At 42.6% G+C, this 25,930-nt stretch overlaps 1 protein-coding gene across 7 annotated transcripts in view; it reads right to left on the reverse strand.

Annotated features, from left to right (window-relative positions):
* The window catches only part of dgkza (diacylglycerol kinase, zeta a), a 73,952-nt gene that overhangs the window by 29,610 nt on the left and 18,412 nt on the right, over positions 1-25,930 (reverse strand). For 2 of the 7 annotated variants that reach the window (XM_053417561.1, XM_053417565.1), the window contains exons 2-25: positions 17,234-18,434; positions 15,110-15,218; positions 14,620-14,715; positions 13,840-13,917; positions 13,359-13,469; positions 11,106-11,162; positions 10,942-11,010; positions 10,646-10,717; positions 10,397-10,513; positions 10,214-10,285; positions 9,909-10,007; positions 8,944-9,026; positions 8,709-8,769; positions 8,371-8,484; positions 8,128-8,265; positions 7,581-7,659; positions 7,426-7,481; positions 6,966-7,028; positions 6,801-6,874; positions 5,992-6,103; positions 5,012-5,098; positions 4,810-4,922; positions 4,608-4,708; positions 1,414-1,493 (exon numbers count right to left, since the gene is read on the reverse strand). In XM_053417561.1, coding sequence (XP_053273536.1) covers positions 1,414-1,493; positions 4,608-4,708; positions 4,810-4,922; positions 5,012-5,098; positions 5,992-6,103; positions 6,801-6,874; positions 6,966-7,028; positions 7,426-7,481; positions 7,581-7,659; positions 8,128-8,265; positions 8,371-8,484; positions 8,709-8,769; positions 8,944-9,026; positions 9,909-10,007; positions 10,214-10,285; positions 10,397-10,513; positions 10,646-10,717; positions 10,942-11,010; positions 11,106-11,162; positions 13,359-13,469; positions 13,840-13,917; positions 14,620-14,715; positions 15,110-15,218; positions 17,234-18,222 — 3,030 coding nt within the window. In that variant the 5' untranslated portion in view covers positions 18,223-18,434. The remainder of the gene's footprint in view (positions 1-1,413; positions 1,494-4,607; positions 4,709-4,809; positions 4,923-5,011; positions 5,099-5,991; positions 6,104-6,800; positions 6,875-6,965; positions 7,029-7,425; positions 7,482-7,580; positions 7,660-8,127; positions 8,266-8,370; positions 8,485-8,708; positions 8,770-8,943; positions 9,027-9,908; positions 10,008-10,213; positions 10,286-10,396; positions 10,514-10,645; positions 10,718-10,941; positions 11,011-11,105; positions 11,163-13,358; positions 13,470-13,839; positions 13,918-14,619; positions 14,716-15,109; positions 15,219-17,233; positions 18,435-25,930) is intronic. The other 5 variants (XM_053417567.1, XM_053417566.1, XM_053417563.1 and 2 more) reach the window with 4 other exon arrangements.

Raw genomic sequence — 25,930 nt, forward strand, 5'->3', positions numbered from 1 at the left:
GCTCTCCGTTTTCAAAATCATTAAAAGACGCCCACACCAATATTGATAGACATGTTGTGTTTGTGCCAACACACCGATGAAGAAGGTATTGTGCGTATTCCTCACAACTGAATAAACTGAATATAAGTGACACTAGTTTACACCTAAAACACAGTGTTTTATTATTATACTTATAATACATACTACTATATACTACTTTTGATTGTATACAGACAGTTTTTACAGTTGTATTCAGGGTGACCATATGGTTAGAACTACATTACTGACGTCTGTTTTATTCTGTTTACTTAGTTATTAGATCACATAACTACACAATTGTTTTTTGTCTGAGGATGAATGACAATAAACGTTATGTTGAAGTTGACTTGACTTTAGTTGAACATCTATATCACTGCTTCTATTTATTTATACATCTTAGACTGTTTTGCAGGTATATCTTTTTTATTTCCATTTTATTCATTTATTCTCTTTACTTAATGCTTTACTTTGTTTCAATTGTTTCGACTTTGTTGCCCTTCTTTTTTTATCTGGTTTGACAAACTCTTCTTTGGGCTTTTTTATTATTTTATCTTCATCTTTTTATCTTTTTTGTTTACCCGCCTTTGGTGTTCGCTCATTTGAATTTCATGAGACAGCGTTTCCTCACTTTTCAGTTCTGGATTCATGGATGGATGGCGGGGGGGTGGGGGGGCTTGGTTTTTATTGCTTTTATCCTGTGAAGCACGTTGTGTTACATTGTTTGTACGAAAAGTACAAAAGAAATAAAAACTGACTGATTAATTGATTTGCTCCCTTGAATTGAAAAATTAGGGCTTTGCCATCCACTTGTAAAAGTCTTTTTTAAGTGTGATGAAAACTTGTTTGTGATTGTTGATGCCACAGAAATTAGCGACTGACTGTTGTGATCATTGTTGTAATCGGAAGTGTGAGTGGTGGCCGTTAGTTTCCCGTGTGCCTCTGAGCCAAACAAAAAACCACACTGCAAACTCGCGAACGTACAACTACCAACCTGGGATCCCAAGCACCTAAAGGGAGGATGGACAGAGCAGAAGTCCTAGAGAAGAAGACAGAAGCGCAGGATGGTGGAAAGTTGAGTAAGCCAGAGATTAAGAAGGTTAACACACACACACACACACACACACACACACACACACACACACACACACACACACACACACACACACACACACACACACACACACACACACACACACACACACACACACACACACACACACACACACACACACACACACACACACCTTAATTGGCTTGGCTTCCAATTAATAAAACAAAGTTTCTCATGCTTCCTCTCCTCTCGGTGTCACCGCCTTTTTCCTTTTCTCTCAGTGAGACGGAACCGTGACCTTTTCATCTCATCCCTCCCCCAGCTCCCTCCCCTCACCGTCTTACCTCCTGCAGGCGCTGGATGTGTTCTCGGCAGGTTTCTAAGTCACTGTCACCAGGAACCACGATCAGGCCCAGAGGAATGGCTGCAGAATACAGAGGAACAAGACAATTATCCAGCAGCACTTTAACTTCACACGGTCCGGTCCTCAGGAGCCCGGACAGAGCAGCGGCGACTTTTCGCTCTGCTCTGACGGAGACACAGGACTCCAGATGTAATTAAATAAAGGAAGACCAAAAAAAATTACAAAAAAATGACCAACAGCAACACGTCAACTGATATTCAATCTTGCTGCGTCGAGTGTTGCGGGACACAGGAACACAGCAGTGTTACTTTGAAGGGAAAGCGACTGATGGTTGAATATTTTCTGTTTATGAAAGAAGGACAGAAATTGCTGATGAGGTCAAAACCAGAGCTGCTCGAAGCCCAGAGGCAAATTACAAGTCAAGGGGGATTTAACGTTCTTTAAATTTGGGTGATGACGCAGCTATGGAGCTTATTGTGGATAACTGTGTTGATCCTGTCCACGCCTTCATGTCCCTGCTGCTACAGAGACCCTGCTGCTGCTGCAGGTCGTTTTCTCTTTTCAATGCCGTTGAATCGTTCTCAAGGATCGGCTGCTTTTAACCAGCACGCGTCTAACAAAGACGTCTCAGCTGCAATGCCGCCATCACTGCTCGGCATCACAGCCGACAAAGGAACGTATAAAAGCGTCTCTTCCCATTCAGGGATGAGACATAGCTGTAAAACTCCAGCTCTGGATGAGCCAAGTTGATGTTGGCGCGGCCGTCTTTTATTTCACCAAATGAGCCTGACTAAGCCGGCTCGTCATCAATGAGCCAACGTAGGTCGCCGGAACAATGGAGTCGGCGCCTTCCCTGAGGAGGCGCGGGCCGGCCGGCTGCCCGACGCACCGCTGCTGGCTGAACATCACACGGCTCATTGTGCTGGAAGAGCTGTCAAATCGAGCGAGGAGATCCTGAACCCACACACAGACACACACACACACACACACACACACACCTCTCATTGATACTAAACACCTTTGTGAGGAAAACAAAGGCTCCACTGGGAGTGAACAGAAAACCAGTCCGATTTGAGAGCTTTTAGTGGCACTTGTGTTTTTTTGTTAATTCAGGTATAACTCAAACTGTTCCTCAGAGAGAGCAGAACAGCGTTTCCTCATTTAAACAAGGAAACAATATGAATATTAAGTTCCGATATTCCCAGAATGTGCAATAAACACTACGAACAGTTACCAGGAACACATGTAAGTCAGTCTGATACAACCTGTAATGAATCCTCCTTCATTCAGGTTGTAATGGACAGTCTGTCCTCATTTAACTCAACATTATAATCTCCATGACGGATGATTTATTCAGACAGTAAGCTGACGATATATGGACTCAACCAAACCTGCACATTTTTAGGATGATAAAAAACTGGATATGATACTGATCAGGGTATTTTCCCTTTGACCACGGAAACTCACCGATAAGTTAACTTGGAGGATTCATTCAACTTATCTAATAAAATAAATTTCGATTTGTAAATATATATAAATATATATATATATAGACAAAAAATATATATATATATATATATATTACTTTATTACTTTGACAGTCAAATTATAACCTGCTACAGCTTTTAGAATTAATATGTCAATTTCATTCACTGGCCTTGTCAACAGATATCTGCCATCTGCCTCATTTTATCATTTCAGATCTCTAAGTGACAGCAGATCAGGAAGCTGTGCTTGTCCCGGTCGGTTGTAAACTTGTAACTAAACCTCTTACACGATAAGAAATCTGTGCTCTTGACAGGTTTAATCCGAATCTCTGCTAATAAAGAGTTTGTATAATCGCTTCATGTTCCGGGGACGGAGAGCGCGGTGAGAGAATCGGCTTTGAGAGACGACAGAACAGCGGCGCCTCGGGGCAAGAGCCGCATTTTTACCATCTCCCCGAATGCTGCACATCCACCAGTTGAAAAGCAGTGATTGATTTGCATAATGGGTGAGCAGACTCAGACTTCAAAGAGCTAGAACAAAGGATGAGCCTCAGAAAAAGATAAGAATCGTTTTTGAACTGATAGGAAGAAAAGAAAAACATTTTGGAAATAAAAAAACAAAAAATGTGATGTGATTCTGAATTATTGATGTAAATTAGGGTGAGATATGTATCCATATATGTTTATTTCCACCACAGATAACGTGGGATTAAGTCCCAGGAGAGATGATGTGAAATAGAGACACAGGAAGAACAATGTCTACTTTACCAGTATTATAAAACATGCTGTTTGCAGTATTGTAAAAGGAAATAGTGCCACCTTGTGTCAACACTATGAACTCATCCTGACTGCGCGTATGCCTGCATGTGTGTGTGTGTGTGTGTGTGTGTGTGTGTGTGTGTGTGTGTGTGTGAGAGCTGCTGCTGAAGCAAGACCAGCTGAGTGTAACTGTTCTTAATGAGAGAAACAGGGCCCTTTCTTCAGTTATATTCCTCAAACATGTGCATGTGTGTGTATGGTTGTGTATGTATGTGTGTACGTGTGTACGTGTGTGTACGTGTGTGTGTGTGTGTGTGTGTGTGTGTGTGTGTGTGTGTGCGAGTGAAGAGGATGGAGGGACAGCTGACAATGATCTCCTTGACCTTCACATCACTGCTCCACCCTCCAATCATTCCCCACTTGAAGCTGAAGACGCTGCCGTCACTCAGGACTCAGCATCACAAAGCTTTTCCACAAGCTGACGAGCAACAAGCAGCCGAGGGTGAAGCGCCGCGATGACGCATTCGTCTTTTTCACGTGTCTAAAATCGGACGACTTGGAATGATCAGCACCACTCAGCCGCTCTTGATCGTTTGATCTGCGACGGATCAGAACGTCAGCTCGACAATACGCTGGAAGGATTATTGTCTGTTAAACCCCACTGCTTCTCAAGCTCGATGAATGTTTCTCTTTGACATTTAAAATTCATTAAAACTGTGCTGTGTTTGTGTCTAAACATGTGGAAGTTATTAAGGACATTATGTGTGTGTGCTCAGATTTTATTTCGGATTTGTGTTTGAAAATACAAACCATTTTAGATAACATCCTTCACATTAGGGTGACACATGCTTGGTAATTGTGTGTGTGTGTGTGTGTGTGTGTGTGTGTGTGTGTGTGTGTGTGTGTGTGTGTGTGTGTGTGTCCTTACATGCTTGCCGTAGTTTGTCCTTGTCGTAGTGCAGAGCCTCATAGTCGGTCATACCGATCCTGCTGACTCTGATCCTCAGCCTCTCGGGGACCTGCTGCTGACTGACACGCAAACAGCAACACAACGCTTTTAACAACACATACATGTACACGCCTTAGCAACATAAAGCTTACGTGTGTGTGTGTGTGTGTGTGTTTCTTACTCGTTGAGGTGTGGCAGTGAGGTCCGTCGTTTGGTTTTCTGGATCATGTTGGCCTGGTTCCTGAGGCTGATGTGAATGACAGAGGGAGCAAGTCTGCACGGTTCTCCATCCACCTGAACATAATCAATATCAACCCATCAATCAATATCATAATAATCATAATAAACAGTCATCATCATAGACGTGTATGCACAATGTGTACCTGTACTGGGAGAGGCTTAGTGGTGGTGAGGGTGACTTCTCTGCACTGGTTCAACCTCTCGCCATGGCCGCCAACTTGGAGAGTAGCCTACACACACACACACAGACACACAGACACACACACACACACACACGGATCCTTCAAATTAATGAGTATTTATCATATACTACACTACTTTATGAACTTGTGATGCTTTAAATCTCCGGCTCCATCTGTCATTGTGACATTAAAGCGCAAAAGCATCTGTTTTTCTAAAAGATAAATACTGTGTTATTTAAAAAATTAATTCGCTACTGTTCTTTTCCAAAACTTCTCAGAAACTTTCTGGCCATCTGGAGAGAGAGTCATTCCTCCCACTGCAGAAAAAATATGATTTGATTTTTCTTTTACACGTTTTCTCAGTATTTAAAGAAAATATTACAACTTCAGCCACTGTAGGTGAGATTTTTGAGAATAAAGATCTAATATTGGGAGAAAATGTTTTTAAATTTACAAGATTTTAATGAGAAAAAGGGTCATTTTTAGGAATTAATCAGCAGTGACCACGTTTCACTCCTTCTGAAGCAAAAAATTACTTGAGAAACTAATAAATCCCTCCAACAGATGTAAGCAACAGTAACCTCACAGCCGACCTCTGCAAAATGTCTTTCTCCACTAAAGAGACAATTTACTCCAAGTCCCTGTTCTCGGGACGGACTCGGTTTCTTGCATAATCTTTTGAAAATCATTGAAAGTCATGTTAAAGCTTTATTCTTGTAATATTATGACTTTTTTCTCAATATATAATCATTTTCGAAATTTGAAGGTGCACCATGATAATGCAAACAGGGATGTTGTGGTTTAAATCACCCTGAGACATCATGTTACTTGTCATCACAAAGTTGAATCACCTCAAACAGTACATTTATCCACCAGTTGTCCCAGTACAGATTATAGGCCAGAGTTACCACAGCTACCGTGTCACAGTGAGAGCTCCTTACCAGTGACGTCATAGTGAATCCGATGACCTCGATGTATCCGTCGTCGTGGCGTTGAGGTTCAAAGTCGTGATGCTCACTGGGATTTCCCCACGGTGTTGTGCCCGCACAGTACCTGAAGTTCACACACAGACAGACACACACATTCAGGTTAACTTCATCAGAGGGCGACAGTAACCCTCATCTTCATCGTCGTCTCTGCCCATCAGAACATGGACGTATGATGAGGCTCATCCGGCCGATCACTGCTCTGACACCACACAGTCATTTACCAACGACAACAAAATAGATTTCACACACATGAATGGTGGCTTCTTTCCTCAGTGTCATTACAGCTTGTGTAACATCAGGCTCTTCGCAACAAAACACAAGTGAAACAAGGGAATCAACTCATTAAAACACAGCAGCCGCGGCAGAGAGGAAGCCGCAGCTGAGGTAAAACATAGTGACACTCACACTGAGTGTTTTCTGGCTGACTGCTCTGCCTCCTTCGTGTGCTAAAAATAACCAACGTGAACCACAATTTCATAATTTAAAAGAATAGAATCCCCCTTTACAAGTCGATGGAAAACAGCTGCCTTCTGTTGCAGCTGCTCCGAGTGACGGGAGAGAACATATTTATACAGAGCCATGTGGATCCCAGTGGACCGATTAGTGTGATGGTAAACAAAAAGCAAGGGACAGACACAAGAGGCAATAGATGTTGCTTATAACTGAGAACATCAGCAAAATAAAAATGAATGAATATGTACAACATTGATTAGAAGTATAAAGATAGTGTGTATAGTGTGATTTTAACAGCACTGGCTGACCTGGGGATGTTGAGGAAGACCAGACACTGCAGCTTCAAGTCCTGAACCTTCGATGTTAAATCCGTCCCATCACACTGGACACAGAGAGAGAGACAATTAGAGAGACAGACCGAGAGAGACACAGAGCAGATTTGACAGCTACGTGCTCGATTGACAGCTACTTACCACCACTTTGATATGCTTGGACAGGTCTTTGGAGCTTCCCATCAGGAAATCTGAGAACGCCGTCTGTGGGAGAGACAGACAGGAGGACAGGTGAGCAGGCGGACAGACAGGCAGTCGAGCAGGGCGCTCTCAGAGGACTGCATCATTAAATAAAGCCACAGTGGGATGCAGTTATCTTCCAGCGCCTCCGGCAAAGTCACAGACATAATGTGCTCCCAAACAGCAACTGTCACCGCAGCCAGGTACTGGAATAGTTGTGTGTCTTTCAGCACATGCCTGATTGTACAGCACACACACACAACAAACTGAGCAGCAACATCGCACACTGGCAACACCGGTCTTCATCACAGATTTTAACTCGCTACAACAATACATTCAATTGTTTGTGTCGGAAAATTGAGCACAAGCGGAAATATAGAGGATACCATATAAACAACTTTGATATTTAACATGAACTCACCCCAGCATAGAACATCTTATTCCTAAATCGACTGTTGAACTTCTCTGGGTTGGCCTCTGACACAATGACAGACAAGAGTAAATCACTTCATATGTACACTTTACAATCAATTCACACATCAGTAATAATGTGCACAGCGTTAGAGGACAGTGTACCTCTGGATTCATGGAACTCTAGAGTCACATGAGCGTCAAATCCCAGACTGAAATAATTGTTGAAAACATCTAGAGGAAGCTGAGAGAGGACACACACACACACACACACCAGTTACGTTTGGGTTCAAAATATCATCATGTCATAGTTTTAAGAGCTTGTCAACTAAATATTGTTGTTTGCTAGTTGCACTGACACGTTGACACTTCCAGGTTCATAACCAAAGTTTGTTTTTCTCTCCCACAGGGGGCAGCTGTAAAAAAACATCCTTCACATTAATGTGTGAGCGGAGCCAACAGGAAGCCAGAGGCGGCCTCGACCAGCTCGACTGCAGGAGGACAACAGTGCAAATGCTTTATGGGCCAAAAAATGAAGATATTTATTGGCATATTACTCAGTGAGCAACTTTTATAGGAAAGACTGGACACTGGCTTTATAAACACACAATTCAGTTTGAGACAAAATCCTGAGAAACATGTGGGGAGTGTGTACGGAAAAGATAAAGATACAGATAAAGTGTTTCAGAGTCTGTGCTGTACGTGCACCGACCTTATCACTTTGTTGTTCGTCCAGTTCAGCCGCTGCACTGAGGTTCGGCTCCACCTGCAGATTCCACCTGTCCAGCTGGACGACGGTGCCGTCCTCAACGTGGGACAGGATCTTAGACAGAGGTTCGTCTGTGTAGCCCTGGAAAAGACACACACGGTTATTTAATAACATGTTAAACAGATGGAAGTGAGGTGACACATGGAATTGTTGTGTGAGTGTTGTTTTTGTCAGTTTTGTACACACCCCTCCCCAGTTGAGGGTCCTAGCGAGGTCATTTCCTGTCCCGAGTGGCAGCACGGCAACAGGAGGCTGAGGGTTTATTGACAGCTCGTCGAGACAAGACAGGATCCAGCCCACCTGTGTTTAAACACACACACACACACACACACACACACACACACACACACACACACACACACACACACACACACACACACACACACACACACACACACACACACACACACACACACACACACACACACACACACACACACACATATATTGTGCTTTTTGAATTCACAGTACACCTGACTATTAGCTCATATCATCAGACAACATGATATCGATTCATTACTCACAGTTCCATCTCCTCCACAGGCCATGATCCTCAGGTTGTTGACTTTACGATACAGCTCCAGGCTACAAGATAAGTAAATGGTCTGTATTTATATAGAGCTCTTCTAATCTTGATCACCACTTAAAGCACTTTGGAGTAAAGCTTAAGTTGGTTTTAGGGAGCGAACAAGACAATTATCAGTTATTTAGGGTTTAAAAAGGTGTGTGTTCGTGTAAGTGTGAGTGTGTGAGACCTACCCTTCCTTTGGTCCTCCTTGGCTCAGGTCAAACACCTGTCTTGGGTTGAGATACCACATGAAGGACTGCATGATCTTAGTTCCCTGTGAGACAGAGAAACACACATGACATCAACCATGACACCCAACTAACTAACTAACTAACATGTTGTTGTGTAACACTTCAGTCCTATTTCAATTGAGGGAGGAGATTAGCGTCTAAGGCCTAAATGTTGGGATTTCTACATCAGCTGAAACATCAGATCGTCTGTCATCCTCTGACAATAAAGTTGTTCTTCATACAGCTTGTGTTTTGTTAAAGTTTTGACCTCTTGTCTTTAATATCATAAACACGTACACATGCTCTCACATTCATATTCTTCATATTCCTATGACTCGATGTAGATATGGATCAAAAGTTGCCTCCAGCTCGTTCAGAACGCAGCATCGGCTTCATAGACGACTTATCAGCCCAATCCCGGCTTTCGCTCCATAATTGACTCGCTGTCTGGTTTAGAATTGATTTTAAGATTTGACTCTTCGCCTCGGTCTGGCATCAGGACCCTTCGGCTTTGACACGACCTGTCTGAGGAGATGAGGCTAGCAGATTTTCTTTTAAATCACTTAAATCCCATTTTTAGAGACTTGCCTTGCTGTGATGTCATCTTTTTATTAAATCTTTTAATGTTTTATTGCTTTTATTCTTTTAATTTGTGTACATAAGCTTTTGATGTAATGTTGTTCCTTTTCTTTATTTGTAACTACTGCTGTTATGTGAGGTTTCTTGTTATTGATTATGATTATGAGGGAAATGTAAAAACGATGTGCAGCTTTTGACATGGGTCACATGATTTTGACTCTAAACCTCTCTGATTTATTGATTTAGTGCCTGATGCCTTAACTGGCTTATTAACTGGTTTACCGATTTGCAGTGTAGAGTGACAAGTACAAACACAGGAAGCCACAGCAGCCGACCAACATGAATACCTGGTTCCCTCCACTCTTGGGGTTGACAAACACCAGCAGTGGCTTCATCAGCGGTGAGGGGATGGGTCGGATGATAAACGGCCTCCACATGCGTCCTTCCTGTCAGAACAAAAACATGATCTGCTCAGAGACTCTGCGACAGGATGTTGAACCTGCAACTGGTGTCCGAGCCAAACAAGGACTCCCAGGAGGGTTAACAAACAGCTCTCTCTCTATCTGCAGTTCAATGCATATTACGAGTGACATATACAGTTTGGTGGCACAGACGGAGACATGGTCATATCATCACACAGTGCAACACTGACCTCTGCCCCTTTCTTGCTGCTTTTCCTCTTGAACGACGTTCTCTTCTTCTTCTTGCTCGACTTCATAGACGACTGTTAAGAGACATCGGAGTCAGAGACGCCGGCTTAAACATATCCATATACTTTTGTCCTCCACACGTTAAGGTCAGTAGCAGATAACACAGTGACTGACGGCGGGGTTACCTGATTGCGTCGGACCCGGATGACCCATGAGGGCGGAACTATGAGGGCAGCGTGAGCCCCGATTGGACAAGCCTCCTCAATCTGCTGCAGCATGAAGCAGGAAACCTTGTTGTGGTACTGTAGGGAAACACAAATAAAAAAAGGATGTATTTATGAATGGAAAGAGCCTCATTTGGGTTATGAAAAAGATGGTTTTATGGTGGTTGAGTTTAAGTTAAGAGACAGGTCCAGTGAATAACTCATACTCACAGCCTGTTTGCACCAGGAGCAGCTGATGGCGACTATGTCTTTGCTGTGAAAAGCAAACTTTTGCTGGAAGCCCTGCGAAGAAGAACAAGAAGAGAAGTTCTACAGGACTGATTCTAAATGCTTTGGTAAGTACTAATTACTTATACACCCAAATATTTAAAGAATGGAGCCGACGTCAGGATTCCATTATTAGACATAGAAAAAACTGTTTTTACTATTGTAAGATAATTAACAGTTGAAAGAATTCAAAGGTAATGGATGCTCACTACACATAGCCTCTCAGAAAGACCACCTACCTTCCCACATTGTTTGCATTTGCCTTCTTGCCGTCTCCGATGCACCCAGTGATGACGCACCACAATGGGCTGAACACAGAAATGACAAGAGCTAAGTTAGGATCAACAACAATATGGTAGCAGCAGCACATGAGGCCGAAACAACAAGAGAGTTCAGAACTCACCTCTCGAATGTTCCTCGAGCCCGATTCTCTGAAAGATGGTTTACACCTGAAGTTTATCTGGAGGAGAGCGGAGAGAGGCAGGCAGGTGTAAGAACATGATAACTGGGGAGAAACCGGAGAAGGTTATGATGGAGAAAAAAAAACAGACAGCTGCTTCCCCACGGACGCACCAGTAGGTGAGTGCAATGATTTCAAGTGATCATTGTCAGGTAGGACGTGTTTGAGGAGGAAGAGGACCAAGAGAAAAAGACATGTGGCTCTGTGGCAGTGGAGGTGGAGGTGGGCTCCATGATTCCCAGTAATGAAGAGTGCACGGAAAAGAAGAACCAGAGGAGGGGTTTCTCAAGGCCAACCATCCAGGTTTATCGGCCACTCAAAATATTTTAAAGTTAGTTGCTTTCCTCTGATCACACACACACTCCTACACAGCCGTCAGGGGAGTTTGGGGTTCTGGAGGAGTTTGGGATCGAACCTCCGACAATCCTCTCTACCTCCTTATCCACAGCCGCCCATTGATCGTTCACACGATTAATGTGATGACAAGGGAAACTGGACCAAAGACTCAATCAGACAACACTTTCCTAAACTCAGGCCCCGCATCAACACACTCACTGAGAATTCACAGGAATGATCTGAAATGCGTCCGACTTGAATATACTCCGTATATATTCAATAGTATTTCCACACAGTAATTACAAACAAGGAGTCTGAGCCTGTAATGTTTCCTATGATAAAAGAATCAACTCTGCACCGAGGGAAGAGTTTTATTTCTGTGTTGTACACTAATTGCAAAGAGGCAGTAACCATGGCGACAGGATGGGTCTACACAGGCTGCTGCCTCTCTAATGCGATTCTGACTCTTTTCATTTGACAGCGAACAAGCTTTATGGTCATTCTGCTTACTGCTGATGAATGTGCACAATTAAAAATGATCATCCCTATGCAGGGGTTCCATTAGGTTTTCCCACCGCTTCACAAAACGTTATTAGTCCGTCAAGACGTTAATCTCTCACTGATGAACTTAGTTTGAGAAGATGTAGGTAGACAAGTCTCTTTAACAATTAATACATACAAAGTAAGTAGTCACTCAAGAAACACTCACATTACTTGTGAGCCCATAACGTCAAGTGACGAATGCATTTGTCTAATCATTACATTTCAGTGGGTGTAACTAGGATACCTAATCTAAAAAGGTTAGTTAGTCTATCAATTATTTCTGAAAGCAATGGCATTAAAATGACGGCTTTATCCCTAAACTGGTCACAGAGACGATGTGGTTGTGAGTGTGAAACATTCACCACCACATTTTATTTATGGGAAAAGGAAGACAAGAGGTCAAAGGTCATGATCCAGGAGTCAGAGGAGGAGTTATGGCTACACTCCAGTTAAATCCTGAACCTGTGCTATGATACGCCTGCTCTAAGTCTAAATGTATGTCTGCCGGTAAAATGGTGTGTGACACTGATTACCTCTTAACAGCGAAGCAGGTCTGTCAGTATGTTGGATACTGTAGTCAGAGCAAAATACCCTAAACCTCAAGGAGCACAGCATTGAAGGCAGAGTCCCAAGCAGGAGAAGTCAGGAAAAAGCTCAGGTTTTCAAGCAGCAGCGCAGTTTATTTCCTGTTTCCTTCCCTTTAGCATTGCAAAGGGAGCTAAGCACTACTTTGTGTGTCCTGAGTGGGAAACCCTGTTCGGTCATTGTTATGATGATCGCACCAGCACCAAGCATCGGGCACGCCCCAGAGACACAGCCATCTTTGAACCAACACGTTTGTGTGAGTGCTGCGTTGAACCAACAGAGTGAATAACTGTACCACTTTGATCGACAAGAAAATCAGATGTAGAAACGAAGGGATTATTAAAGACTATTAAAAGATTTGATAAAGTTTAATTAGACAAAAGAAAAAAAATCTGTGAATTTCAGAGGGTGTGTCCGAGCTGGATCAGATTCCAATTCAATTCACTCATTTTAAAAGTGCCATAAGAGCCTTTAGAGAATAATTATTCCATCTGTGTTCAAGAGTGTTTTATCAACCACCTATAAAATATATATATAATGTAAATATTTTTTTGCACCAAATATATTCTGGCCTGGGGGAAACACTATCATCATTTTGTGCAGTTATCTCATCATGAATGGATTGAAGTGATGTCCAGACACCCCCCTCTGCTCTGTGGAGTTCTCTCAGATTCAGATTAAGGCTCACAGAGGAGGAGAGAGGAGAGAAAGCGGCGTTGTTGTGTATCTCACTCTAAAGTTGGGGTCACTGAGGGGCGGGCTGGCCTCCAACAGAATGGCCTTAGAGCTGGGAAACTGCAGGTCAGACAGGAGGGACAGTTCAAGACAACCCGCTGTCCACTGCTTCAGAAATCGACGACAATCATTTAATGTGACAAGGGATAAATAAAGAACAGTTATTAGATGAAAAGCAACCGTCCCTGGACCCAGTCTTAGATTTCCTTCACGGCTGAGGGTTTAAAGTAATCCTCCTTTCCCCCTCTCTCGGATCTTGCCCTCATCCTTGAGGACGGCGAAGTTAATCCTCCTTTATTCTTGCCTCCATCACCTTTTGTCCCTTATGAAAGATGCTTTAAACATCCTTCCATGTATCCCCCTTATCCACCTTTGTCTGTTATCGCTAATGTCTTACACCTTTTTTTATCTCCATACATTTACAAGGGTCAGTCAAGTTTAGTTTAACTACAGTGAAAACACAAAGGAGTGATATTACCTTCTCCAGTTGTTCTATACAGATGGTGTGGGCGACGATTTTGCAGGCGGAACACTTCCTTCGACTGACGGACTTTTGCTGAAAAGATAATTTAAAAGTGAGAGAGGGATCATGACACGCTTTATACAAAAGAACAGAAAAATAACAGGGACAATAACTAAGGTTTTATGATCTTCAGAAGCAATCGCAGTAGTACAATCTCTCACCTCTGGGGGTCAGCATTGTACTGTAAAAGGAGAACGTTGAATGCGCCACAGAGAGAAATTATATGATATAACGGTTTTTGGAGGTCATTTTTGTACATTTTAAAATGTATTTTTATAAAAATATAGAGACACTTAAAGATTGAATCTTTGTTGGCAGCAGTTATAGCATAACTTTCTACAAACACTTAGAATTGTGCAGTTTCTCATTCTTCCTGACTGATCCTCTCAATCTACGTCAGATTGGCTGGGACGCATCTGTGAACTGCTATCTTCCGGTCTATCCACATATGTATATATTTATATATAGAATTATAATATCTGCTGAGAAATCCTTACTTCAGCACTGAAGACAACTCCACAAACACAATCACTGCCGTCTGTCATTAAACGTCATCGCTGTACTTTAAAGGTTTGGAAGAAGTCGTCCATGCTTTATTTTCCTCTCGCTGCATCAGTTCATCAGCAGCTACTTGATACTCTTACCCCACTTTCATAACATTGTGTTGTTAAAGCACAAAGGGGGAGAGACAAAGGTGGAGGAGGGGAACCGAGGAAACAAGAGGGAGATACTAACCAGTGCTCTGGCAATACAATGCTGTTCTCCCACGTAACAGGAATCACCGGACGCATTCGTCTCAAACCAGATGTGATCTCCATACACAGCTGATTCCTGCAGAGACAAGCACACAGAGGTTTCAGGGGAGCAGAGAAAATGAAAAATTACATTGAAAAACATTTTCCATGAACACTTATCGTCACAAAGACATTATTAAAAAAGGTGAAGGTTGATGTAGATATAAAACTAGTGTTGAATCCTTGACAGAAAAGTATTGACACAGGGTTGAGTCACTTAGAGTCAACTCTTGTGTTCAACCATAAAGATCATGGCACAATGGTTTCTTCTTATATTCTACCTCAACTTTCACATGTAGTGTTTTTATGAGTCACAGTAATAAAATGAGTGTTAGTCTGTTTGATATCGGAGCTTTTCAAGGTCCCTCTCAAAAATGAGTTTATGGGTTTATCATCTTGAATAAAAGGTACAGAGCGATGCCCATACTTACAGTCCAGTCCAGAGTACTGCGGATACTTGTTTCTGGGTCGGTCCTGTTCAGAGACGATGTGCTGGGTTGACAGGCCAGATGGTGCAGGCCAGACTTGGAGATCGCTTTCCTGAAAACACAAACACATGCTGAGTCCCGGAGACAGAAGAGTGTGAAGCTAGGTTTCATGTAAGATATCTGAGGAGGGTGCAGTGCAGCTTATGCATGTGCAAGGCAGAGAAACACAGCACACGAAAGCATATCACAAAAAAAAACACAAGAAAGTTTTTCATTTTTTATCTTTGGTTTTCTTGTATTATAGTGAGAAATTGACATGAAACGCCTCGGTACTCATCTACTGAAGGATATTTATTATAAACCACACTACTAGGGGAAGCTTTGGCTAAGGGGGTAACCAGAAGGATGGCGGTTCCATCCCTGTTTTCCCCATCTGCATGCCAAAGTACCCTTGGGCAAGAAACGGCTCCTCATAGAAAAGTGCCCAGATGCACTGTGTGACCAGTTGTCACCACAGATCACTGTAGATTTGTAGGTCTAAAGGCACATGTACTTTTGCTCCAAACTTTTATAAGAGCACCCACACAAAGTACGGTCTTTTAATTTGAGCTGGAGATATTTTCAGGGTGTGTTTCATTCCTTTCGTCAAACATAACATGAGAACATCTTTGAGTCAAACTCCTTTAACGTCAGATTTTTGAATTAATCCACTGCTAACTCTCTATTTTATACTATCCTGATGCTTTAGTCTGAAAGATATGACCTTTTACACAACAGCATGGCATTTTTTCAACTTTCTGATTGTGTCAAAACAGTTTCACTCCATCAAGCATCCTCTCTACGGTTATTGACCCAGACACAGTAATAAAGAAACCATTGTCGAGGGGGCGCTTTGCCAGTTGCCTGAGACCAACTCTATATCACCCACATATAAAGGCAATTCATGCTCCTCGTAGTCCCTTTGTGGAATATCACAAGACCGCGAGGCTCAGGGGCAATCTCAAAATAAGAGGGGAGAGCAGGCATGCTGTTACGTGCCTGTGCTGTATAATTACACACTGGGTCTGTCAATAATAATAAAAATAAGCGTTCTCTATGTCTGGTAAGAAAGCCCTGATAAAAACCATCCTCCCGAAACCCTGAAAGGCAAATACATTTTACTTAATTCATTAAAAGGGTGAAAAACGATGTTTGCATTCACCTGCTTGTCCAAAAATGTTAAAAACATATATATTTTTATGTTACTTTTTGTAATAATTCTAGCTTAAGGCTCCTACTTTTCAAAATTAGTTTAAAAATGTTAACATGTGGTCAGAGCTGACCTATTAGACCACATGAGGAATCAAAATGGGAAAATGTTGCAGCACCCCCAGTCAGTGGTCAAAATAGCCCAGAACAGCCCAAAGCATGGAGGTGACAGCTCTGCGTTTGATTATAAGATAACTTGACATGTTTGCCTGTTGGTGACAGTACGGGGACAGTCAGGGGACACCGCTAACATAATATGGGCAATGAATACCCGCAAGTAACTCCACGGAAATCTGGGTTTTACATAAACACAGAGTCCACCTCAAGGTCATTTAAATATCCAATACGGAAAAAAGACAAGTTGCCTCTCCTACTGGCAAGATCGAATCAAAGAAATACATTTTTTTATTGAAATGGAGATATCAGTTTGACATTTGTGAAAGGAGTACCTCTCAGACAAGGAGAATCTGATCCTAACTCAAGATAAAGATAAGTCAATAAGCTGTGTCCTTATTCAGGGGGCTGCATCCTCTGAAGGCTGCATTTGAAGACCAGTTGCAGCACAGCAATCGGGCTATCTAAGTCTATTGAGCCTCCTTCAAATTATGTCCATCCATTCCTAAAGCTAAGGTGAATTATTCTCTGGCCAAACTATCGTAAAAAATTCACAATGCAATGGGAAGAGAAAGACAAGCTGGTGCCATAAATCCCCAGGACCAGGCCAGACCGTCTCATTGGGGCTCAGCCTTCTCAGACCACTCGGTCTACGGAGGCCACCGCATCGTAGACTGACGAGACCCTGAATCGGTAGCTCATTTGAAATCAGCAGGTGTCAAATTACACAGTGTTTATGCATGTGTGTGTGCATGTATTACATACGACAGGAAGTTCTCCCACGTATCCAGATAAGGATCGTAGTATATGGTTCCCTCTTGGCCCCCAAGAGGTGAAGAACAGCTCTTATGCAGCGTAGACCCCGAGGAGGTTACATCAGTCTCAGCAGACCCAGGATCAGAGCTCAGGCCTGCTGAGGCCATCTGACTCAGACTGGGGCTGGTCGTGGAGGTCTGGAATGGTTTATTTGACATCTGGTAAAGTTCATTAGAACTTCGTCGATTATATCGACCATAAACTTCTGGGAGGAGTTGGGAGGAGTTTCTTCTGAGACAGCGAGGAGGGCGAAGCAAGGGGTGGGGTTTAATGGTTTTCATAATGACACCTTGAGTTAGATGTATTGGATTTCCTCCGTCTCTGTTGTCTACTTCTTCATCGCCAGGTTCTTCTCCATCTGACTCAGAGAAGGAGCACAGGGAAATATCCAGCTCCTCGTCTTCCTCTTCTTCTCCTTCCTTCTCATTCACTCCTTTTCCCATCTGGACCACACTCGCAAGTAACATAGAGGACCCAAGTAAATGAGGTTCAATGGATTTGACTTTAGATGGACGTCGCAGCGGTAGCCCATGATGCACTCCGGAGCCGCTGCCAGAGGCTCGGCGGGCTTGGTGATGTTTATGCTGAAATGCTCTTCTTCCTCTCTTTATAGCTACATATCCTCTCTCTGCTCCTATTCCAGATTCTACAGATGCTTCACTGCCGTGTGTCAATCCCAGCTCTATAACTGATAGCCGCCTTGGACCACTGGCCACCAGTAAGCCAACACTGGGGCGCCTGCGCTGGTCAGCACAAACTGGAGGCAACCCAATAGAGGAACGTCTGGACTGTGCTAGTGCTACAGAGGGCAGACCAACACTAGAGCGCCTCCTGGCTTTACTGGTCTGGACAGCAGGACCAGGCTGACGTGCTGTTGGGTGCTCCTGTCGTTTTTTCCGGCGATAACAAAAACGCCGTTGGAAGAAGAAATCCATCATGACTCGCTGCAATGTGGACGTTACTAAGAATGTGCCCCTCTACTTTCCAAATCAAAAGGTCAACAGTCACATATAATTTCAGATGATGATTTAGTAACCATGTAACAAGAGATGGTATCCATGACAACTGGGCTTTGTCCACGCAAGCCAGTATGAGACGATGGTCCAGCGTCTGCTGGTCACCCCTCGTCTCCAGTCTTCCTGTAGAAATGCTAAAGGGGCAAGTAGGCTGAGTTGTAAATTTGATGTTGTACCATAATTATGACATCAACAAAGAACTGTTAGTACAAAACTTACTCAAACAATAACTACTTCCTTCCCCTGAATAAATAATAAATTACTACTTAATCAAATGGATCTGTGATGCAGTGCTGCTTTCTTCAAAGTCACTCAAGCCATTAAAATGTCACCGGTTCCCTCACTCCCAGTGTGATAGATTGGTTCAGTTGTTCCTTCTACAGAGTTTAGAAATTAGAAGATAATAAACTCTGGGATCTGGTCTGTTTAACTCCTTCTTAAACAGAAAGTGAAATTCAAAATATCCCACGGGTCCAGACGCCAAAAACATGTTTTGCGAGGCCGCCTCAGCCTTAACCTTTGACCAACCCAATCTAATTAGAGAAATAACGCCACAGGCTGTATTCATTTAATGAACACTTATACTGAACCTAGAATGATTTCTTGTGTAGCTTTCACCCATTTTGGCTCATTTATTTGGTTCTATGACGCATTCGCGATAATTGACTCTCTAGGTAAATCTGTCGCTCTGAGCCCTGAGGTATCTGTTGAACCAGATTTTGCCGAGTCGAAAGTATCATGTTCTGCTGTCGTTTTCAAATGTTAAGCTTAAGGTAAATTGAGAAAGACTTCCATCTGAAAAACAACAAAACACTTTTGAACCGTGTAGTCTCACGTTACACCAAAGCCAAGGGTATAACTGCAGAGAAATGTCACATCACTCTCGTCTCCATTTTTTTGCTTTCAATGAATTCCAAGATTTTGACAAAAGAAGTTGTTTTCATCTTCTCTACTTCCGACGATAGCTGTTGAGTGACGGTGTAATAATGTATCAATGACTGCAGAGTGCTGATAATGTAGAAATAACTACTAATAGCATATAAAAAAACTTATGAAGGACAGTTGTGTGACAGAGTTCCTTTCAGTTTAGTGGAGATAACAAACTTCAAACTGAGTGTATCTTTGCTCAGGATATGACACATTTCAAGGAACCTGAGTACTTACAGTGAAAACAATTACTTGTTTAACCGTGGAAGCTCTACCTGTCAGCAAAGCACCAGTTTAACACAGCGTATTATTAACTCCGGATATGCTCTAGAGAACATGGACAGCGATGAGCTCTAAGGAACACATGAGGATGATTCAGTTTTATTACTCATGTTGAGCTTTTTAATGTTGCGAACAAAAGAGCTCTCTGTGGTTGCCTTGAATGAGGGGGACAACGAACAAAAGACCTTTTGGGTATTTGTTTCCCCTGTGTGCCACTGAACTTACAGGAAACACAATGACTGAGTCAGGGACGCACAATATAGACGCCTGCGGACCACAACGCCACAGACGAACCTGAGTCCGTCTAGCAGAATGGCACCGAAAGCACGAGACGCGGCGTAATCGGTCACATTACTGAGAGTATACGTGTTCAACGGGTTTTTATGTAACACAAGACATGAGATGAGAGCAGTGCACGATGAAAGCTCGGAACTCCTCCACTTAAACCACCACACAATCTGACAGGAAGTCCCATCAGCGCACACTGAAACCTCCGCCGCTCACTTAATCCCACCCCCACTGACATTAAACTGAGAAGCATTCTGTCTCCTAAAGCTCTGTCGGAAAGGTCAGGGGTCGTCACAGTGATGGCTGGCCGTCATAATGCCACGCTGCCAAAGTCTGGGGCGATAAAACACAATCCCCAGCTCACACACAAAGGGCTTTTGGATTTTTCCTTCTCGCTTCACAAAAGGCAAACCCGCGGAGCTGCAACCTGTAACACACTTTGAACAAATCGGTTGTTTGGAGGCCGTGTGGCTAAATATCAAATCATCCCTTTCTAGATATCTAGCATAATTATTTATTTTGGATTATAAAACACAAGAAAGGCTACAGTTTCTGTATGTTGAACGCACATCTCAAGAACCGCGGCTTCACACTTGAAATGGGTTTCAATACAAATCTGATAAACAAATCTGATAAACAGCGAGGACGCAGCCAGTGTGTCTTCTTCTACGTCCTCGGAAACTGGGTCAAACCACAGGTCAAAACAAAACCTGATCATTTTGATAATTTTTGTATTCACCATATGAGACTGACACTGACACCAAGGTTCTCCTTATCGGCACCAAATCCACCATAACAAAATCACCACTGATAATTCCTTTGTTTTCTCCACCAGTCCCTCACACCCAACAGCGCCACCATTCTTGTAACATCCCTCCGTTACTGTCACTCCCTTCTTTTTGGTCTCCCTTCCTTGATAAATTTCAAATTACAGAGCTTTTATTTTGAAAGGTTATGAACTTTGGTCAGAAGATTGTGCAGATTGCTTAACAGACCGCTGCAATAGCTGACATATTATGGAGGAAATAACAGTTCAGTCAATCATTGAAAGATATACACAAGACACACTAATAAAGCCAATTCAGTTTTTCATTTTATGAATAAAGTGACTATTCATTAAAGATAAACCAGGTAGGATGACCACAAAGTTTTCCAACTTTACTCTGACGACACAATTTTTAAAAAAACAGCTCACAACGTCCAGCACGCAAACAATAAAATGTGACAGTGTATTGTAGAACGGCCTGAGGAATGTGTTTAAATGTTGACCAGCTGTGAACTACAGCTTCATGACTCATACAGTTATATATAACTATATCTATAACTATAATGAAGTGATATTCATTTATCACTTACTAGCACAAACACATGGACTCTTACCAAAGAGTCCCACAACCCTCTCCCACACAAACATCTGTCAGAGTACTTGCACTGATCAGGGATCAGATAAGCAGCGGGCCTTCTGAATGTGCATACGTGTCGAAGCCGCTGGAGTCACTTCCTTCCTGCCGCTGCGATGCGACAGGAAGTACAGTGAGTGACTTTTCCCACAGACCACTTGTTGACTCGGGCGTAAACAGAACACATGTGTCTGCGTTAAACTGACGCATGAACATCTGTCTTCCAAACCACTTAAAACACATCAAGAGTTTTAATGGGATAAGACAGAGTGAAGCAGGTGAGATGTTAAGTATATTAATTGGTTTCAGAACTCATCAGATGTCAGTGTTTCCCAGTAATTATATAGAATGTGGCTGCCAACCATATTCTAATTTGTGCCACACTGGTTTCATAACGAACCAATAACTGATGTATCCGCCGATATTAGCTCTTTCGCAGTTGCATCTCATCAGCCAATATGTTGCATCAGCCAATAGGTAACAAGGAGAAGCAGAAATTACAGTTATTTATATCTGACATGTTTGCAGAGAGAACCGAGGAGCGAATTTCACAGGAAACCCACAGGAAACTATTTGAGGTGTTTGCATACAGTCAAATATCGATGTCAGCCTCAGAAATCTGACGTTACGCTCCAGCCTGTTAGCATGTCCTTGTTTGCAGTGTAAATAATGAAAGTTTAAAGCCTTTTCCCTGCTACTCTCCTCCCTGCCCCTCCTCTGAGGGTGTCGCTGTTACGCAACAGCTTCCACAATGATAATCCCTTACCATAACGGGGGAGAGTGAGGCAGACATGGGCTGAGAGGACTCGCTAATAAAAACCCTATCCACCTGAGTGTGTGCGTTTACATGTCAACACTACAAGGGCTCTCTGGCGACTGAGACACACACACACACACGGGCCTATTTCAAACTGCTCACGGAGCCAGGCACTTCCACAAATAGAGAGGTTGGAGTGAAGAGGGCCGGACTCCTTTTATGGGGGATGAAGCCGACAGAGGTGCTTCTCAGTGGTCTGTAAGTGAACTCCCTTCACAGAAAGCCTAACATCCTTGAGTCTCCACTGACTTGTTGAGTGTTCAGAGGCGAGAGCAGCTCTCTGACCTGCACTGAGGTTCCCGCACATGCTCAATTTTTGGAAAGTTCTCCTGCCAGCCCTCGAGTAAAATGTCCAAGTAAGTCCATGTAAGGTGTAAAAAGATGTAGGAGATGCATTCAAAAGCTATTTTCTGCAACAATGCTTAACCCAACTGTTTTTTTTCTTCCTGTGATGTAAATCTATTATAGCATACACTGTGGATTTACAAGTTATGATGTTCAGAGCTGGTAAAACAGGGCACCGGGTCATAAATCGAGCCATAAAATCAAATTCCCTGTCAAAACATGTATTAATTGTACTCAGAGCCTAAATTTCCATGGAGTGAACAACATGTCTGGACTGATAAACAACAACAGGAGACTGTCCTCTTCTAAATGAGACCAGGTCCAACCACAGTGCTGTTGAAAGAACTTCTGTTACCAAGGAAAGTTGCTTCATCCTGCACGAAAAGTCACCAGATGACCCAACCGGCGATTTTGCATATTCATGAGGACGTCGTGTCATATTTGCATTCTGCCCGGAGTCGGTCAGCTTCAGCCTTAGTTTACTTCTCTCCTACTCACGTATACAGTTTTTTGATTTGCTAAAAGAGCTCAGGGGGAAGAGCAGTTATCCTCCTTCGATCCCTGTCTTCCCCATTCCCGCATTGCCGAAGTGTCCTTGGGCAATACTGAACCCCCCCAAAACTGCCCCTTCTCATAGAGAAAGTGCTGCACGTAGAATGTTTGTGAAGCTCTTCGAGTGGCCATCAAGACTAGACTAACATTCACCATTCAGACACCTCCTCAAATGACAGAAATAGAATCTGTTGATGTCAATTCATTTTCAAATAAACATCAGCTGACCGATGGCGTAACTTCACAAGTCAGCCAGGGAGGAGTATTTGGAGATGCCGTACCAACCGGTGGCCAGGCCGGCCCAAACAGGAAAATCATGGTTTCTTAGGTAAAAAGCGGTGTGGTTGAGTGCCAGGATACAGTCAGAGAGAACAGAGGTAGTGTTAGAGTGCGAGAGACCGACCAGAGCGCTGTGCCGCTGGATTAAATATTTACATAAAACATAGTGGTGGACTATGCAAATGCACTGGTGTAAAGAGCGCTCTATAACAATGAGCCTTCCAGCTGTCTGCAGCTGCAATGAGATGTACGCTGTGTGCAGACTTGCTATTTGCTAATTGTTCAATGCTTTTATTCTTAAAATATGCACCGTCCATGGACTACAGAATAAAAATAGCCTCTGTGGCTAACTCTGGCATATTTTCAGAAATGTTATGAATATGCACTGTCCCTGACAAATACAGTCATAGAGGTAAAGAGGAACCTGAAGAAGGAACTGCCTCGGCTGTCCAAAATAACCCATCACATATTTATGGGAAGAGCGCTCTCTAAAAGTCAAAGGAACATCTGAATGGACTTCACGCTTTTCTATTTGGTTGCACAGCATGAAACTGACGGAAATGCAGGCCACTGGCGTCCGTCAGTAATTCTCAAGGGGCCTGGACATTTCCTAGAACGTTTCCATCTAGCTCACAAGTAAAATATATGGAAAATTTCTGTGTGAGCAGAAAATACGTCAGAATAAAAATGACTACAGGCAAAGAGAACTGTTAAGGACGGGCGATACACTAGTTGGTATAAAACTCCCAGGCCATCCAGAGATGTACACAAAAACAAACCCTTCCAGGACCGGGAAAAGAAAATAGATTTGTAATCGATGCAGCACTTGTGTTTCCTCCACGTCAAGAAAATGTGTCGTGTAAATACATGATTTCAGAATAAAGTTAGTAGAGTTAGACCATGCAACCTTCAGTTTATACGTTTCTACAGTAATCTCTATCATACCTTGTAAACACCAAATTTTGACATAATATTCAGTGTGTGTTTAATGTACCCACACGTCTTATTTGTGTGCGTGTGTGTGTGTGTAGAGATGTTGTCAGTCTAAACAGAAGCCGTCTCTCACGCTCCTATTCCAACTCTCATGGTGACATGTTTGTTGTCTAAACAGCTGCTATCATGTCGGCCTCATGGCGCAAATTACACACACACACATCACTGCTTCTTGAGAAGTGGCACAAAACAGAAAACAATATTGAAAGGCTGAGACAAACTACACAACATGTGTGTATCTACCATGTACTGAGCTGCCGAGCTATGCTTTGATATGACCAACTTTTCTCATTATTGACAAACTGTGCTTTTTGCATCACCATCACTTACTTGACAGAGCCCTCAAGAAAATTACTTTCAATATGGATATATTTTAATTTTATAAAGATTCTCATCTGGGTTTTGTTATTGGACTGGATAAAAGTATTTTTCGCACCTTAAACAGCAATCAAATGTTTTTAAGATTTAAAAAAGATATACTCATGTTAGGAGAAAGATCACATTTTCTCATATGACCTTAAATTCCACAGAAAATATAGAATATCCTGCTGAAATATTATCAAAATATGACGGACGTGGAGTCACTTAGCTCTCCAATTCATTGAACATTATGGAACAGAAGGGTTGACTCCAGTGACGGACAGCTGGTATTTGTTCAACCCATCATTCTGTCTGTGCTGGTTCTTGGTGATTCACACGGTTGGGCTCGTCTGTGTTTTCTCCTCTAACCCCATTTCTGCTTTCTTAATTTGCTTTTCCCTTTTTGGGGCATTTCTTAGATTTATGTTTTCCATTTCTCTACAATGTCTCTGCCTTGATTTGACCCCCCTCTCTTTTCTTGCCTGTTTGTCGGTGGTGTCTCAGTCAAGTCATCTGAGGGACTATCTGGGGGTGTTGGCTGAGTCTGTCTTCGCTTCCTTGATTCTCTTTGGCTTTTGCTGCCAATTCTTTCTCCTTTTCCTCTTTTCGCTTTCAGTCAAATCCTTTGTTTGATTTATTTGTCCTTCACTAACTCTCTGTCTCCCTCTCTGTCTCTCCTGTCTTACAAATTCTTCTTTTAATTCCGGCTGTGTACTGTACGGCTTCTCTCTCTTTTTTTTGATACTCAAAATATTATGAACCATATGTTCCTGTACTAGAGAGGGAGTGTGTCTATGTGACTTCACCATTATGTGTGTGTACAGCCCCATGTTCCTTCAACTAAACCCTGATAGTCATCAGCTCTATCAATGCACAAAATGAAAAAGGAAAAAAATGCTGATGTAAAGTATTAATCTATTTCTATATTTGACTCATATGACTCACAAAGCCCATTACAACATGACGCCTTCCCATCAACTCCGTAATTTGCGTGTCGCCACTGTCAGACATAAAAACTGACCGATTCGACATAATAGGAATTTTGTTCGCAATTACATTATTAACGTTAAGATTTAAAATACTATAAAATTACAAAACTGACTTGAACCTGTCTTCCTTGGATTAACTCTGCATAGTTCGAATGTCAAAATGGACGTGAACATTAAACCGAATATCATTTTCAACTGCTGGACGTGTTTTGTCCCATGTCTCCAGAATCAGTGACATACGCACATTTAATGGATATGACGTGCACACTGTGAGAAGCACAAGAGAAAATGACACTGAACCTAATCTCAACATTTCATTTAACATTCACTGACTTGTAATTAATCTTTCATTATTTATTTACTCTCTCCTCGTCGTTTGCTTGTCTTGGGCTCTGTCC

The sequence above is a fragment of the Pleuronectes platessa genome, chromosome 24 (assembly GCF_947347685.1).
Source record: "Pleuronectes platessa chromosome 24, fPlePla1.1, whole genome shotgun sequence".
In the NCBI taxonomy this organism is placed as follows: Eukaryota; Metazoa; Chordata; class Actinopteri; order Pleuronectiformes; family Pleuronectidae; genus Pleuronectes; species Pleuronectes platessa.